Source organism: Plectropomus leopardus, chromosome 17 (assembly GCF_026936395.1).
Source record: "Plectropomus leopardus strain MGB_pleo_1.0 chromosome 17, ASM2693639v1, whole genome shotgun sequence".
Taxonomy (NCBI): Eukaryota; Metazoa; Chordata; class Actinopteri; order Perciformes; family Serranidae; genus Plectropomus; species Plectropomus leopardus.
Genome location: NC_142192.1, coordinates 5265478 through 5279310, shown reverse-complemented (window position 1 = coordinate 5279310; position 13833 = coordinate 5265478). Strand labels below are relative to the sequence as shown.

The 13833-nt window shown below is 39.5% G+C and overlaps 1 protein-coding gene across 2 annotated transcripts in view; it reads left to right on the top strand.

Moving 5' to 3' along the window:
* kcng2 (potassium voltage-gated channel, subfamily G, member 2) overlaps nucleotides 1-13833 on the top strand; it is a 56394-nt gene that overhangs the window by 11649 nt on the left and 30912 nt on the right. For both annotated transcript variants that reach the window (XM_042505924.2, XM_042505923.2), the window contains one exon: nucleotides 1547-2441. In XM_042505924.2, the coding sequence (XP_042361858.1) occupies nucleotides 1659-2441 (783 nt within the window). In that variant the 5' untranslated portion in view covers nucleotides 1547-1658. The remainder of the gene's footprint in view (nucleotides 1-1546; nucleotides 2442-13833) is intronic.

The following is a 13833-nucleotide window of genomic DNA, read 5'->3' as shown; positions in this document are numbered from 1 at the left end:
ATCCATCATTGTCCGAATGTTCCTTGTGGTATCTGACTGTGGTATTTTGCATTCCCAACATCTTTGTGTGTAATCTGGCTCCTTTCCCTCAACCCTTGTATAAAAACCAGAAAGTGCTCGAAAGTGAAGTCATACTGAGCTTTCTCTTCCCACATCAACAGCAGGCTCACATGCGCAATTAAAATGCCTGCAACCTTTTTTTTGTTAGTTTGTTCTTACATAGCTCAAAAATAAGCTCTTTTTAATTTTGAAGAAAATGAAATGAATTCGTATTTGTGTATTTAACTATATTCATTGTTTATTTTAAGGTAAATATACATCTGTGAAGCAGCAGACTACCTGCTGGCTTTTATTCTGAGTGATTGAAAATGGGCCTATCCAATGTGATATAATAAAATAAAAGAAACTTTCTGTCAAAACTGATTAGCACTTGTAAACACATATCAGCCTATCCTCATACAATGATATCTAATGCACATACAACTGTTAGTATGGTATCTAATGAATTCACGCCTCACAAATTGCGTTGTCATGTTTTGTAGTGCAAAGTCACCTACTTAACGTAAAGATCTGTACGTTAAGTTTAGAAAAGAGAACATTTAGAACATTTTATGGCATCATTACGTTATGTAGCCTGTGCAAAGTTACATACTCAACGTAAAGTTATGTAAGTGAGGTTTCATAAAAGGAACATGGTTAGACATCGTCATGTTACATACCTCATGCAAAGTTGCATACTTAGCGTAAAGTTATATAAATGAGGTTTCAGAAAAGGATCATGGTTTGGCTTTGTGTACCTTATGCAAAGTTACGTACTGTGTTAAGTGTTGTGTGACCCATTCAACACTTCATCCCTACGGGGCTGCTCTCTTCTTTAATCCCATTGGAGTAAATTTGTCATGTGATTGTAGCCCTCCAAAATATGTGGGTTATAAACACATTTTTTATCACTGTGGAATTTGTAATAACTGATGCATTCGTAGAAAAATGTATCGACAGTGCATTAGAACGCCCTGGGAGAGAAGGTATCAGGCCTTGTTCAACCATGACAAGGACACCTTTAGAGCAGATTGACAAAGAAATTCCACTACCAGTACCAATAACAGTACCCTTAGAGTGATACTAATACAGTATAGGCTACTTCATTTGATACCTTTTTTAAGGCTTCATTTGACTCTGTAAAGTACACCAGGCTGGACTTTACAAGCCAGCAGACTGTATGCGTTGTCGCTGTCATGGTGTTGGGCAAAATACACATTGCTTAAATCAAAGAACACTCGCTGGTACAAAAAGGAATGCAGGTATCGTCTGTCTGAAAGAAATTCTACTATACTATATACTATTTGGTACCGGGTTGTTTCGGCTGATACCTTAAAGGTATCGAGCACCGATACTCAGCCCTTCAGACCTGTCATAGTCTGACCTGTCTTGAATGATACAGAATAGAGATAGAGATAGACGAGTGCTTGGTAGAATTAAGCCCTGCAATCATGAAATGTGTGTAGTGAATAAATAGAAGTGTTGACTTGTCTCTTTTGTCTCACAGAGACGCCCCGTGTTGCTGAATGGGTGACAAGCTCCCAGTCACCACACATACTCTGTGAAGCCACCGTCCTATCGCATTGTGCAGGACAGGGTCCCCCAACAGAGCGGCAGTGATGTACCAGGAGGTGGCCTTCCTCGCTGGCAGCACTGAGCACCAGTTCACCACCTTCCACTTCAAACGTGTGCAGAACCCACAGGAAGTCAAATCCAAGAAGGGTTTGTTCTACAAGCGAGCACAGCTCCTGCTCCAGCCCCAACCTCGTCAACAGGATGGAGATGAGATTGGCTTGGCTGATGGGATGGCAATTATTAACGTAGGGGGGATCAAGTACCGCATCCCCTGGTCTACTCTGGAGGAGTTCCCCCTGACACGGCTCGGTAAATTGCGCAGATGCAGCAACGAGGCCGAGATCATGGACTTGTGCGATGACTACGACGGCAGCAGCAATGAGTATTTCTTCGACCGGAGCCCGTCGGCTTTCCGCACAATCGTGTCTTTCCTAGCGGCGGGGAAGCTGCGGCTGCTGAGGGAGATGTGCGCTCTGTCCTTCCAGGAGGAGCTGCTGTACTGGGGGGTGGAGGAGAACAACCTGGACTGGTGCTGCCTCAGGAAGCTGCGGCTCAGGCAGGAGGAGTACAAGGAGCAGCAGAGGCTGGAGGATGAGGAGGCCGAGCTCACCTCCCCGCAGTCCTGCGAGGAGAGCCAGCAGTCTCCCGAAGCACAGGAGGAGACCCTTTCAGGGGGCTGCATGCGGAGACTGAGGGATATGGTGGAGAACCCCCACTCCGGCCTGCCGGGGAAGATCTTCGCTTGTCTCTCAGTAATATTTGTAGCCATCACCGCTGTGACGCTGTGTGTCAGCACCATGCCGGACCTCAGAGAGGAGGAGGAGAGGGTGAGTTCACTCTATAATAACTTTTTCCCTTGGCCGTCTTATTCACAGGTTCATTTTAAATAATCTAAAATGTCCAAACTCATATCAGTACCCCATATTTAGTTTGTGGAATGAAATTATTGGATTGGAATAATTAAACTCAGCAGGAGCAGCAGCATCGAAATAATTAATGGTCATTTGCACAGAAACTGAAAAAGTTAGAAATCTCAGAATTTCAGAACAAGGTAAGACAGAGCTGAATTAGCAATTTAACCCTTTGAAACTTGGATGGACATCAGTTTTTCTTGTGCTGCTTTTAGACACCTCTCACAAGTATTTAAACCTTTGAAACCTTAAAAAAAGGTTTAATTTCCCTCTAAAACATGGGACAAGGCAATGAGTAAATTGCAAGAAATTAGTAAAAGGTGATGAGAAAAAAACCCCAAAAATAATTGTTTAAAAAGGGAAGAAAGATGGAGAGAGAGAGAGGGAGAGAGACAGAGAGAGAGAAAGAGAGAGAGAAAATTATCAAAAAATTGAGGAAAAAAACCTCTATTTATGATTATTATAACTATATATTCAAAATATGTTACAGAATATATACATAATTATTTTCATCATTTTTCAGGTCATTTACTTTTTTGATTTTGTTCTGTACTTTAAGTAATTTTAATTAGATTTATTTATTTTTTTTTTTAATTATATAACATACACATAAGATGTACCACATTAACAACACATCACAAACCAACAACATGCCATAAACAGATGCCAACAACAACAACAAAAAACACAAAAATCAAACAAACAAATTAACTTATATTTATTTAGTTATTTCTTTTCAGTTTGCTCATTGCCTTTCTCCTATGTTTTTTGAAAGAAATCAAGCCGTTTGGAAACAGACAGTAATGTGATATCAAATATAATTGCAGAGTAAAATCAGATGCTCTCTGTAGCGTCTTGCTGCAGAGCAAACGCTCACACCATTGTATGCTGAACAGATTTACATGATGAAACCACAGTTATGGCATTATACAGCACACAAGATCATAAACTTAAGGAACCTCGCTGTTAGGATTCCTTTTTATTCCCAACAGCCTCAGGCATGTGAGTGCTCTACAGCTGCTACAGTAGGATTCAGAATATGTTGATGCGGCAGCCCACATGCAGAGTCTTCCTGGGCTTTATTGTAAATCATTGTGACAGAGACAGAGGCGAAGGCTCAGGGACACCGAGGCTTCCTCTCCATTCACTCGAATACCAGATTATTGTGTAGCTCTCCTCAATGTTTCCACAGCACAAATTCCTTCATAGCAACATGAGATCTGTGCTCTCTCAATGTATGCAATAATTGACAGTGCACGAAGATTAGAAAAAAAAACCAGCTTTACTGAAGAATTTCATTTCTGGTTTGGGCTTCAGTTCAGTATTTACAGTGTCCCACAGATATTGTCCCCATGCAAATGATTTTACTTGACCTGCTTCCAAAAATGAATATGAAATAAGCTCATTATTGTTATATAACATGATGATTATGTAAATTGTAGCCATGAAGTCCTAATCCGTACAGTTAAAGGCTTGTTTACCAAAACCTTATCTAGACCAGCTGACCTGTAAACAAATTGGGAGCTGTAAATGGGAAATAATTTATTTCTAGTGTGCGCCATGTTCACTTTGATGCTTTATTTATACAGCTGGATTTACACTGCTTTGTTGTCGGTAGCTACACGACAATTATAGTAGAATGCATCTTTGATTTTAAAGTCCAAATATTATATGTATATGCAACCATTTTAGCATTAAAATAAGGATTACTTCTGAGGGGGAAATTTATACTTCAACATTTTGGGAAATATGTTGTCACTTTTACGGTTAGATGAAAAGATTTATATCAATCTCATGTCTCTGTGTTAGCAGAGCCAGAGTTAGCATAAAAACTGAAAACAGCTAGCCAGAGTCTATCAAAGGTGAAATAATGTCTAACAACAACTCCCTTTTCTAACACAGAGTGAAAGTTAAATAAATCTGTAGTTTTGGGGATAGTTTTGTGCTATTACTTTGCAAATTGAGCTGGGTGCATTGACTGTGCGGAGCCAGGCAAATGTTTTCAATAGAGAATACTTATAGTGTGGTCAAAAGTTGCTAAAAATGTGTGCTAATTTGCTTCTCAGTTATTACGCAGCTATTTGCATGTAAAAGATGTACATATTCAGGGTGTTTTCATGCACTGTTCGTACATACACCAAAGAAAAGTAATGCATCGGAATGCGTATATAACCCACGTAATCAGGGAGGCTGTGATCACGTGATCAATGTGCTGATGGGAGTAAAGAGGGAAGTAGTATAAAGACTGACAGTCTACAAAGGAGGCAGGTTGTGATGGTGGATGGTCAAACAAACACAGGACTTTCCCCCAAAAGACCAGTGATTGTGTACTTTATGATACCAAGTGAACTCTGACATTGTCACCGTATTTCTTTTCCGAAACCTAACCTATGTTATTTTACTTTCCTAAACCTCACCTGCATAACTTAACTTTAAGTAAGCAACTTTATGCTGAGTACGCTAACTTTGGTGGAATACATAACTTTATGCTAAGAACGTAGCGTGACAAAGCTTAACCATGTCTCTTGTCTTAAACCTAACCAAGGTAATTTTACTTACATAACTTTAAGTACATTATTTTTTGTATGTAATGCAACAATGCCATTCATTGATGCTGTATCTAATGAACTGTTGTAAGTATGCATTTTTTGCAAGATATCAAACTAACTGCTTTCTATGCATTTTTGTAAGATTTCATCAGAACCATTATATGAGGATATAAAAGACATGACACAAGACTGCTATGAATCTTTTCATTTCATTCTTGTGTATTTCCATAGAGAATGAGCTCATCCAATTACAATATACCCCAGAGAATGGTAACATGATTATAGCAAACACCGCAATGGCAATTAAAAAAAATATGGCCGAAAACCTGTGAGGTTGAAATATCTCAATAAGATGATGATACTCATAGCTCACAGTCTCTGGTCTCTAATTAGGTCTGAGATTGAGAGCAGAACACATCCACTTGTTGCCGCGTTTAGCTTTCATCTTGCAGGAAGAGAAATATTGCCACCTCAGGCTTTTGTTCCCACTTACAACCCATGTTGTCACAGTAAGTGACAAGTGGAGCAAAAAAGAATATTAAAGCTGATGATGTCTTCCTCCAGAGCCTTTTCATGTCCGCCTTTGCCTCCGAGACTTCAGAAAGCCTTAGAGATCTGTCTCCAGAGCGTCTTTGTACCACACTAATTCACCTCTTGAATGACATCAGCGGACCAGTGTATGATTAAAGAAGAGCCCCGCAGCTTCTCCTCCTGTCAGAGATATGTTTTCATCAGCGGGCCGGGAGGGCGGAGGGGTGTTAGCACCAAGTGCGTAAGCTTCAAAGGGAAAATCAATCAGGAAAACAAAGTGGGTGAAAGCTGAACCAAGACCAGCTTAAACATAGTCTTGCTTTATCTCTAATTAAGTATCATCTGTCATTACATGCCTGTATGAATCTGCAGCTTTGATTATTTGAATCAGAAATGTAACAGGTGTGATCACTACGTTTCAAACTGTGGACAGCTGAAATCAGTGTCACTGACTGTGGCACCAATTAGCCACCCAGAGGTGACTGAAGCGTGAGCCTCGCTCCTTCTCCAAGAGAACGTTAGGTAGTGGTGGTTCATTAGAAGGGAGAACCTAATATGAACCACCCATGGGAGGCAACCCCAAATTGCAAGGGCTTATGGGTATAATGAGGAGACTGTGTCAGTCTTGGAAAACCTACCATGACACAATGAAGGGAGGTTAACCGCAATATGCCACTTCTTCTATTCTGAAACCACAATGAACACCAATGACGGTAAATGAAAACAACATGCCAAAGTCTGTGGATATATATGACACATTACCAAAACATCGTCCAGAAAAGTACTGTGACAGCACTTCTGTTTAAAATGTCTTTTTAAAACTCGCTTGAAAAGAGACAAAATTAACTTTCTCACAATGGTTTTAGGAAAATAGGGTTAGGTATAGGGAGAGGATTTTTATATGCTGACCTCTTGGCCAAGCAATAGACATGGGCACGCATTGTTTAGACCCTTTTCCTCCCATTATATCAGTGTATGTTTCTGGGTCCAGTCTACCATAACTGGTAGACTTGGCCTTGATTAACTGGCCATGCACCATCTTTAGGTCTCCGGGGTATAGTCTGTCAGCACAGAGTTAGTAGCTATAATTCGAATTGGTTTTTCACCCGACAAGCCACAGTCAATTAAGTGCCACGAAACAAGGGCTCCAAACCCCAACAAAACCACATGCAACAAACATACAATCATACAAGAAAATAAATTCATATTTAACTAAAATAAAATCAAAATGGGAGAGAAAAATGCACTGCCCAGCTGCCTACCAATCCAAAACAAAAGAAAATGATTTTACCCAGTAGGGTTAGGGTTAGAGTTTAGGATGTGATCAGATCCCATGATTCCCCTGTTGTGGTCCCAGCAGTCATGTTGTGTACTGAGGTGTCAGACTTGGCTGTGGAGCGTCTCCTCTCCTCATTACCATATTAGGAGAAGAATTCGGCCTCGCTCTGGAAACGTATGTATGTGCTCTGTGAGTGGGCTTTACTTCCTGCATTGTCTTCATTCACACTAATGTCAAGCAGAGCATTTCAGCAGCTCAACGCTGTCTGGAATTCAGCTTAGATGGGTGAATTGCTTTTGCTAATTACCACATCTCTGTCAGTCGAGTTCGCCCACTCGTCCTACCCCGTCTCAGGGCTTCCTGATATCCATTAGGTTTGATAGCCAGTCATTTACATCTCCACAGATCCTCCCTATAATAATGAAAGTAATAAAATGATCATTTCCTCAGATACCCATATCTATTGTAATATATTGTGTATTTGTTACATAGCCTAATGTTTTTGAGCAGTGTCATGTGGTAATTTTATGTCGGCCTGTGCCAACGAGCGACCCCTTTCACATTCACATAGCCACGCAAGACGCTCAAAGTGCCTCAATATTTTTATTTGCCAGTAAATGAATTCATGTTATGAAGCTCTCAGACATGCGGAATCTGACCCAAATTAAATTGCACTGTGAGGCAAAAGGATAATGCAACCTAAACCCAGGAAGCGGCCATCTTTATGTACTCGGTCACTTGAGCCGTAGGAGAGAGTTCGGGGCAGAAACAAGAAGTTTTTAAGAAGCCCCCCTGCAACGGAAAGCACTTAGCCTGGCTCTCTAATCTAATGTGGCTCTTAGAGAAGCTAAGAGGCCTCTCTCTAACCCCATCGCTCTGACACACAAACACACACAAGCAAAAAAAAAAGGAGAAAAAATAAGCTATATTGCATTTCACATTTCACGGTCACTCGTTGCAGTCTCTGGATGAATAGAGGATTAAAAATCTCAAGTGTTTTGTCAATTTCTTCCCTCAAAACTGCTTACTCTGTTCACATAAGCATCTTTGAAACTGTGTTCATGTCCCATTTATCTCCTGCAAGAGCCCTTGCTGTGGATCTAACCTCTCAATGACTCTGCTTATGCCCAGGAGCCATGTACACCCCATTCTGATGTAAATCCCAGTCACTTTAAGGTACACCCTCACCTCAGCCATATATCATCACAGGGAAACAGGGAGCCAGAGCTCAGCGGGCGTGGACGAGCGGAAAAGAAATATGCGCCGTTGCTGTAGGAAAATAGAGAGAATTTTGTCGTGGCCAGGCTGAAAATAGGAGGTGAGCATCAGTCATTCCTCTTGACTACGAGTTAGAGGTACTGCTGTTCGTGCTCAGAGAAGTGGGCAATCCATCACGCTGGCGATGATTTGTGTTTCTCATTCAGTGTTTGGTGAATAATTTCTAGTGAGTCGAGATGTGATTTCTTTCTAAGTATAAACTGTAAATCCCCACGGGAATAGTATCGTGTTTCATGCCAGAACTTGAGCCATCCTTCTTGCCTGTCAGTTTAAAAATTGTGAAAGGTGATGTACATAGATAGGATGAGCACCAACATATTTGTGGGGAAAACTTCATAAGATATAAAATGGTATTTTACGCTGTAAATATTAGTACACTACTGAACAAGAAAAAAACGCAAGCAAGCAAAACTTTATTTATATGGCACATTTCATTCCGGTTGACAGCAAAATATGAAGCACAAAGTGCGAGGCGCAAAATAAAGCCATCAACTGACCATAAAAGCAAATCAAATCCATTAAAACTAAAACTAAAAACTCGCAGAACAATAATTAAGATGAAGAATAAACCAATAAAATATGCAAAGATGTGTCTGAACTCATAAAAAAAAGTTAAAATAATAAAAATAAAATAAAATAAAATAATAATGCTAAAAGTAGATAATTGAAAGGTGATAATATATTTGAATAAATAAAATAACTAAAAATGGAATAAAATAAGGGTGATTAAAAAAAAGATTACGCACAAGTAAAACAAAAAAATCAATGACCAAATTGTAAATAAACCAATAAACACACCGAAGTTAAAATCAATAAAATAAATAAAATGAAATAATAATTTATAAAATAAGGATGTATTTAAGTTTATAATGTGCCATTTGTTTTGTAAGAAAAAAACCATGAAATCCACAAAAAACTACATAAAGCTTCTTTACTGAGCTGAAGAGAAGCTTGAAAGCACCCTAGATAACATAAAGCTGTAATCAGACGCCATACAATTGTACAGGGGTGACATTTATATGTGGACCAACATGGAAGTTACCAGTGTAACACTGGTTCCCTTGACAAAAAGCCTATGGGATTTTTCCAGTGGTTTTTATATTTTTGCACAAAATAAGCTCTGTGACAAACAAAAGTTTATTATACATGCACGATTTATTCAGCAAGATAATCATCATAAATGAACACCACTTTTAGGATGTTCGAAGCCTGCACTCAGTCACCAGAAGTAAAAAGCTAATGTTAGGCTTTAAACAAACTCCACTCGGGTGAAATGACTTCACGTTGTCTCCACAATGAGGCTGTAAAGCTGTTTATCGTGAGATGACTTTCTGTAGTCTCATTTAGCCACTTGTTAGCATTAAAATGCTTTACAGTAGGGGTGTTTACGTATGTATTTTATGGAAATAAACAAAACGTGAAATTCTCTCAAGTTTGTGTTTACCACAGACCTTATTTTAGACATTCAACCAGGAGTGCTAAAATGCTAGCTTATTGTTCAGGCTAGCATTTTAGGGTTTTAGGACTAATTCCTGCTCCTCTCTATTACAGGGGATCTGATTTCATGCTTCATGATTTAAAACTGCATTTAGCAAGATTGGTGTTTTTCTATATTAACAAATTAATATCAAATCAAATGCAGGAGCAGGATGGGAGATAATTGCTCCTCCCTGCAGAGCTGCACTCATGCCCAGCTGAAGAGCCTCTCAGCACATGAAGTAGAATGCCACTGACTTTAAGTATTGGCAAACACTTCTTCCGTTATCGTACAAGTATTTCCATTAGTAAACATTTGCAGCTACAGTCCGTCTGCCATTAACTGAAACAATGTCCAGTAATACCCACTGTTTAAAGAAATGGCCACAAAGGAAGCACTTTGCTGCGTGGAGAGGATGAAGGATATTGACAGATATATGTACAGTGTGCCAAAATCTAATCAAAACATAGAGATGATTTTGATTCCCATGACACTGAGATTTCAAGCTGTGTCTAAATGTTCTGCTCAAGTGGACTATCACTAAATATCACTAAATATCTACTTTTGAAGGTCCAGTTTGTAGGATTTTGGGAACTATATGGGCAGAAATGGAATATAACATTCATACCTATGTTTTTTATTGGTGCCTGAACTGATATGAACTGATATATATACACATATATATTTTGTAATAATGAGCAGTGTATATCTATGTATATATGGAGCGGGTTCTCTTCAGGCTCCCAAGTAGTGATGATTCACTGATTGGCTTACCCTGGCATTCTTACCCTAACCCTAACCAGTCCGACTTCTCTGGCCTAAACCCAACCAACTTAAACTGTGGAGACAACCTGTTTAAGCCAGTCATAGGGAGAACAGGGCAGGTTGTTCCTTTGCTGTCCTAGGATTTGTAAATTTGCTCCCAGAAAAGCAGCTCAGCCATGCTTCCAATCTTTCCATTTGCCACTTGAGGCACTGCAGTGTCAAAATCCTCTGTGGCCCAAAAATCATTTTCCTCATAGACTACCTTTGCAAAACAGACATCTGTAAAACTGTTGACAGGATTAAATTGCAAACACTTCAATTATGATGTTTTGATAATATTTTTTGATAATAAATATTTTATTCATGAAGGTTTTATTTTTGTAAAACTTAATAATACTTAATAATAAACTCTATGAACTGTGTGAGAATTCGTGGACGGTGCCAACAGGCAAAACACCGCGGTGCGTATTCAGTAGGCAGCAAACTGTGGAGGTAAACCTGGAGGATAGATATTTTTCGGGTGTATGCTCCTGGCTCCTAGTTGGACAGAATAGACGAAATCTTAGGACTCTGGTATCTAGTAATTATTCTACCTTATTTTTCTACAGTAAGCAAGGTAACACTGGCTCTAGATAGGGCCATTTGCATTTTTGCATGGCCACCTTAGTTCTGCTGCACGCTTAACACACGGGAGAAGTTCCAGTGGGTTGTAATTTCCAATCTGGCCACTAGATGCCATAAAATCTGATGCACCTAGCCGATGGTCACCTTTTGGTCCATGTTGGGTCGTTGGTGAGTGTCTGTTGACCTAGTTGCTGCGATGTATCCCGATGTATCCCGCACTGTTGGCCTTCATCGGCACAAGTTGGTTCGGGGAGTAATATCGAAACAAAATTTCTATTATTGGTAGTAATGTTTTTCTTTAGCCATGGAGCTCTTTCACAGAAACATTATCTGATAGTTTGTGTTGTTGTTCACTGGTGCACAGTAAATATGCTTTGTTCTTTCAAAATTGGACTTTGTTAATGTGCTAACTTGTTATATGGCTTCAAAGTGGTCAACTGGTTTCACTTTTTTAAATGATAATTATATGCTGTCTGCTGGTATGAAGATGCAGAACTGACATGCTTGGTGACCATTGGTTGTAATTTTTGTTATATGCTCATATGCAACTTTCTGGCCGAGATGCATAGACACGAGGCGAGGCAGCAGAGGGTTTTCGGTGCTGCTGGTTCTGTGAAGTGAGTTTGTATGTCTAGGCCTCAAAGCGTTATTTTTAGCCTAATTGAATTGAGTCAGCCTTGTTCATAAATGTTGTCTGTAAAAACTTCAGCTGTGAAGACTCAAAACTAGATGTTAAAACTCAACCACTTTAACTTATTTACTCCCTCTGTGTCAACCTCTGTCCATCACTTAAAGTTGTTTTTTAACACAGAGTGAGAGCATACACTGGTCAGGCAACAGGCATCAATATTGATGGTACTTTAGATTAGGTTCAGCCAGATGAAACTGTAATGACCCCATGGGGTTTTCACAGCAGCAGGGAACAGGTTATAAATAACAGTGCAGGGGCGACCAGTGTAAAGACGCTGCGTTCATGTTGTTGCAGGCTGGCCACCTATTCAGCTATATCCTTATCAGGTGTACACATGGAACAGTTCATTAAAATTGGGGACTTTAAAATATTTTTGAACAGCAACATACAGAACACATCAGCGGTAAAATTCCACTGCCCTCAAATAACCAAATGTAATAAATATCTATTGACAAGCAACAAAACTGCTTGGTCCGAGGCCAGTGCCCCGTGTGTGTGAGTTATAGCAGTGTTTTCAGACTATTGAAAAATAAATAAATATCCTAAATGATTAAAAAATTGGATCGATCTCCACGCTGGTGGTGGATTAGACCTCTACTCCTTGCCAAAGACGATGTTTATTTAAATCTTTAAAAAGTTCCCGAGAAACCAATCATGCTTATGTAATTATTGAGTCTGGGTTTGAGCTGAAGACTTTGCCTGCTGATCATGACTCTGCATCCTAATCACACTCACTGAGGAAATTCACCAAACCACAGTGGAGGAACGAGTGGTAGGATGATATTATTTGGTAATTTAGAGAAATGATTAGACACACAGCAGGTCACTGAGCTATTAACTTTGCGGGAACATCGGTCGTATTTGTTGTAATTTATGTAAAATGACTCGAGCAAACTTGTATTTGCTTAGATTTCTCCCTGCGGCAGGTTTCCCTTGTAACGTCCCGCTCTCCAGATTTGCTGTCTCCTCCAACTCAGGCATTAATCTCACACCCAGCATTAAATGTCACAGATTTGAAACTGAATGAAAGTCATTTTAAGGTTGTGGGAGACGAATTAAGATGAGGATGGAGAAATAAACTTGACGGATTGTGTTTAGATTTGCAGCAGGCAGGCATGAGGTCCTGCGCTGACGCTGAAATGTGGCAGCTTACATAAGTACTAATGGTTATTGAATGGATTGTTAACTGTCAGGGGGCAGGAGCCTATCCCAGCATGCAGTGGGTTAGTGGCAGGAGGCCATCAGTCTTTTACAGAGCTATTAATAGATGGATAAAATTATTTCCTCTATGGGCAATGTAGAGTTTTCAAGTTCCTGAAACTACAAACAGTTCATCCGCTCATTTATTAAATAGAAACAGATAGAAAATGTTGGAGTTGAGCAACTATATCTTTATTATTTGTGCAGTTATTTTTTTAAGCTGTGCACAATTTTGCCTTGCATACAGCAATGGTGTCATGAAAATTAAAAAGTTGCACCCTTAGTAATCTTACAGCAAATAATGTAGTCCCTGGTTTGCAGATGGTCCACCACTTCGCTACAAAGTAAAGATATTCCATAGATTGCCATTAAATTTTGCACAGACAGACACAACTTGCTAATCCCCAAATCTAGTGTTATCATCAATTTAAAGCAATATTTTGCAACTTTTACTTAATTGTTGAGTCTCATTTCCAGGTCGTCAAATACTGATGTGTTTGGTTGATGGCTGGACTTGGGAATGAGACCCAACAATCAACTAAAAGTTGCATAAAGTTACTGTGTGCAAAATGTGGCCAGAATTTTAGTTTTAAACATTATCAACAGAATGTGAATATCAGTGTTGATGTTATTACAGAGACATGTATGCATTGTGTTGCAGAGATATAATTTGAAATTAGCGAGATAAGCCGCTCACCCCATCCCATCCTGTCTTGTAATACCATTCTACCTCACGAGGCAGTAGCGAGTCATTCTAAGGGTCAGTGTGCCTTCAGTCCAACAAAGATGAGAGGAAGTAAAGAGAGGAAGTAAAGGGTTAGTGGCACCGTAAACAACTTTCAGCAGCAAAGAAAAGAAGTAAAACAAGAGTAATGCTTTCCAATGACAGAGCAACACTCATAATGCTTCTTTTA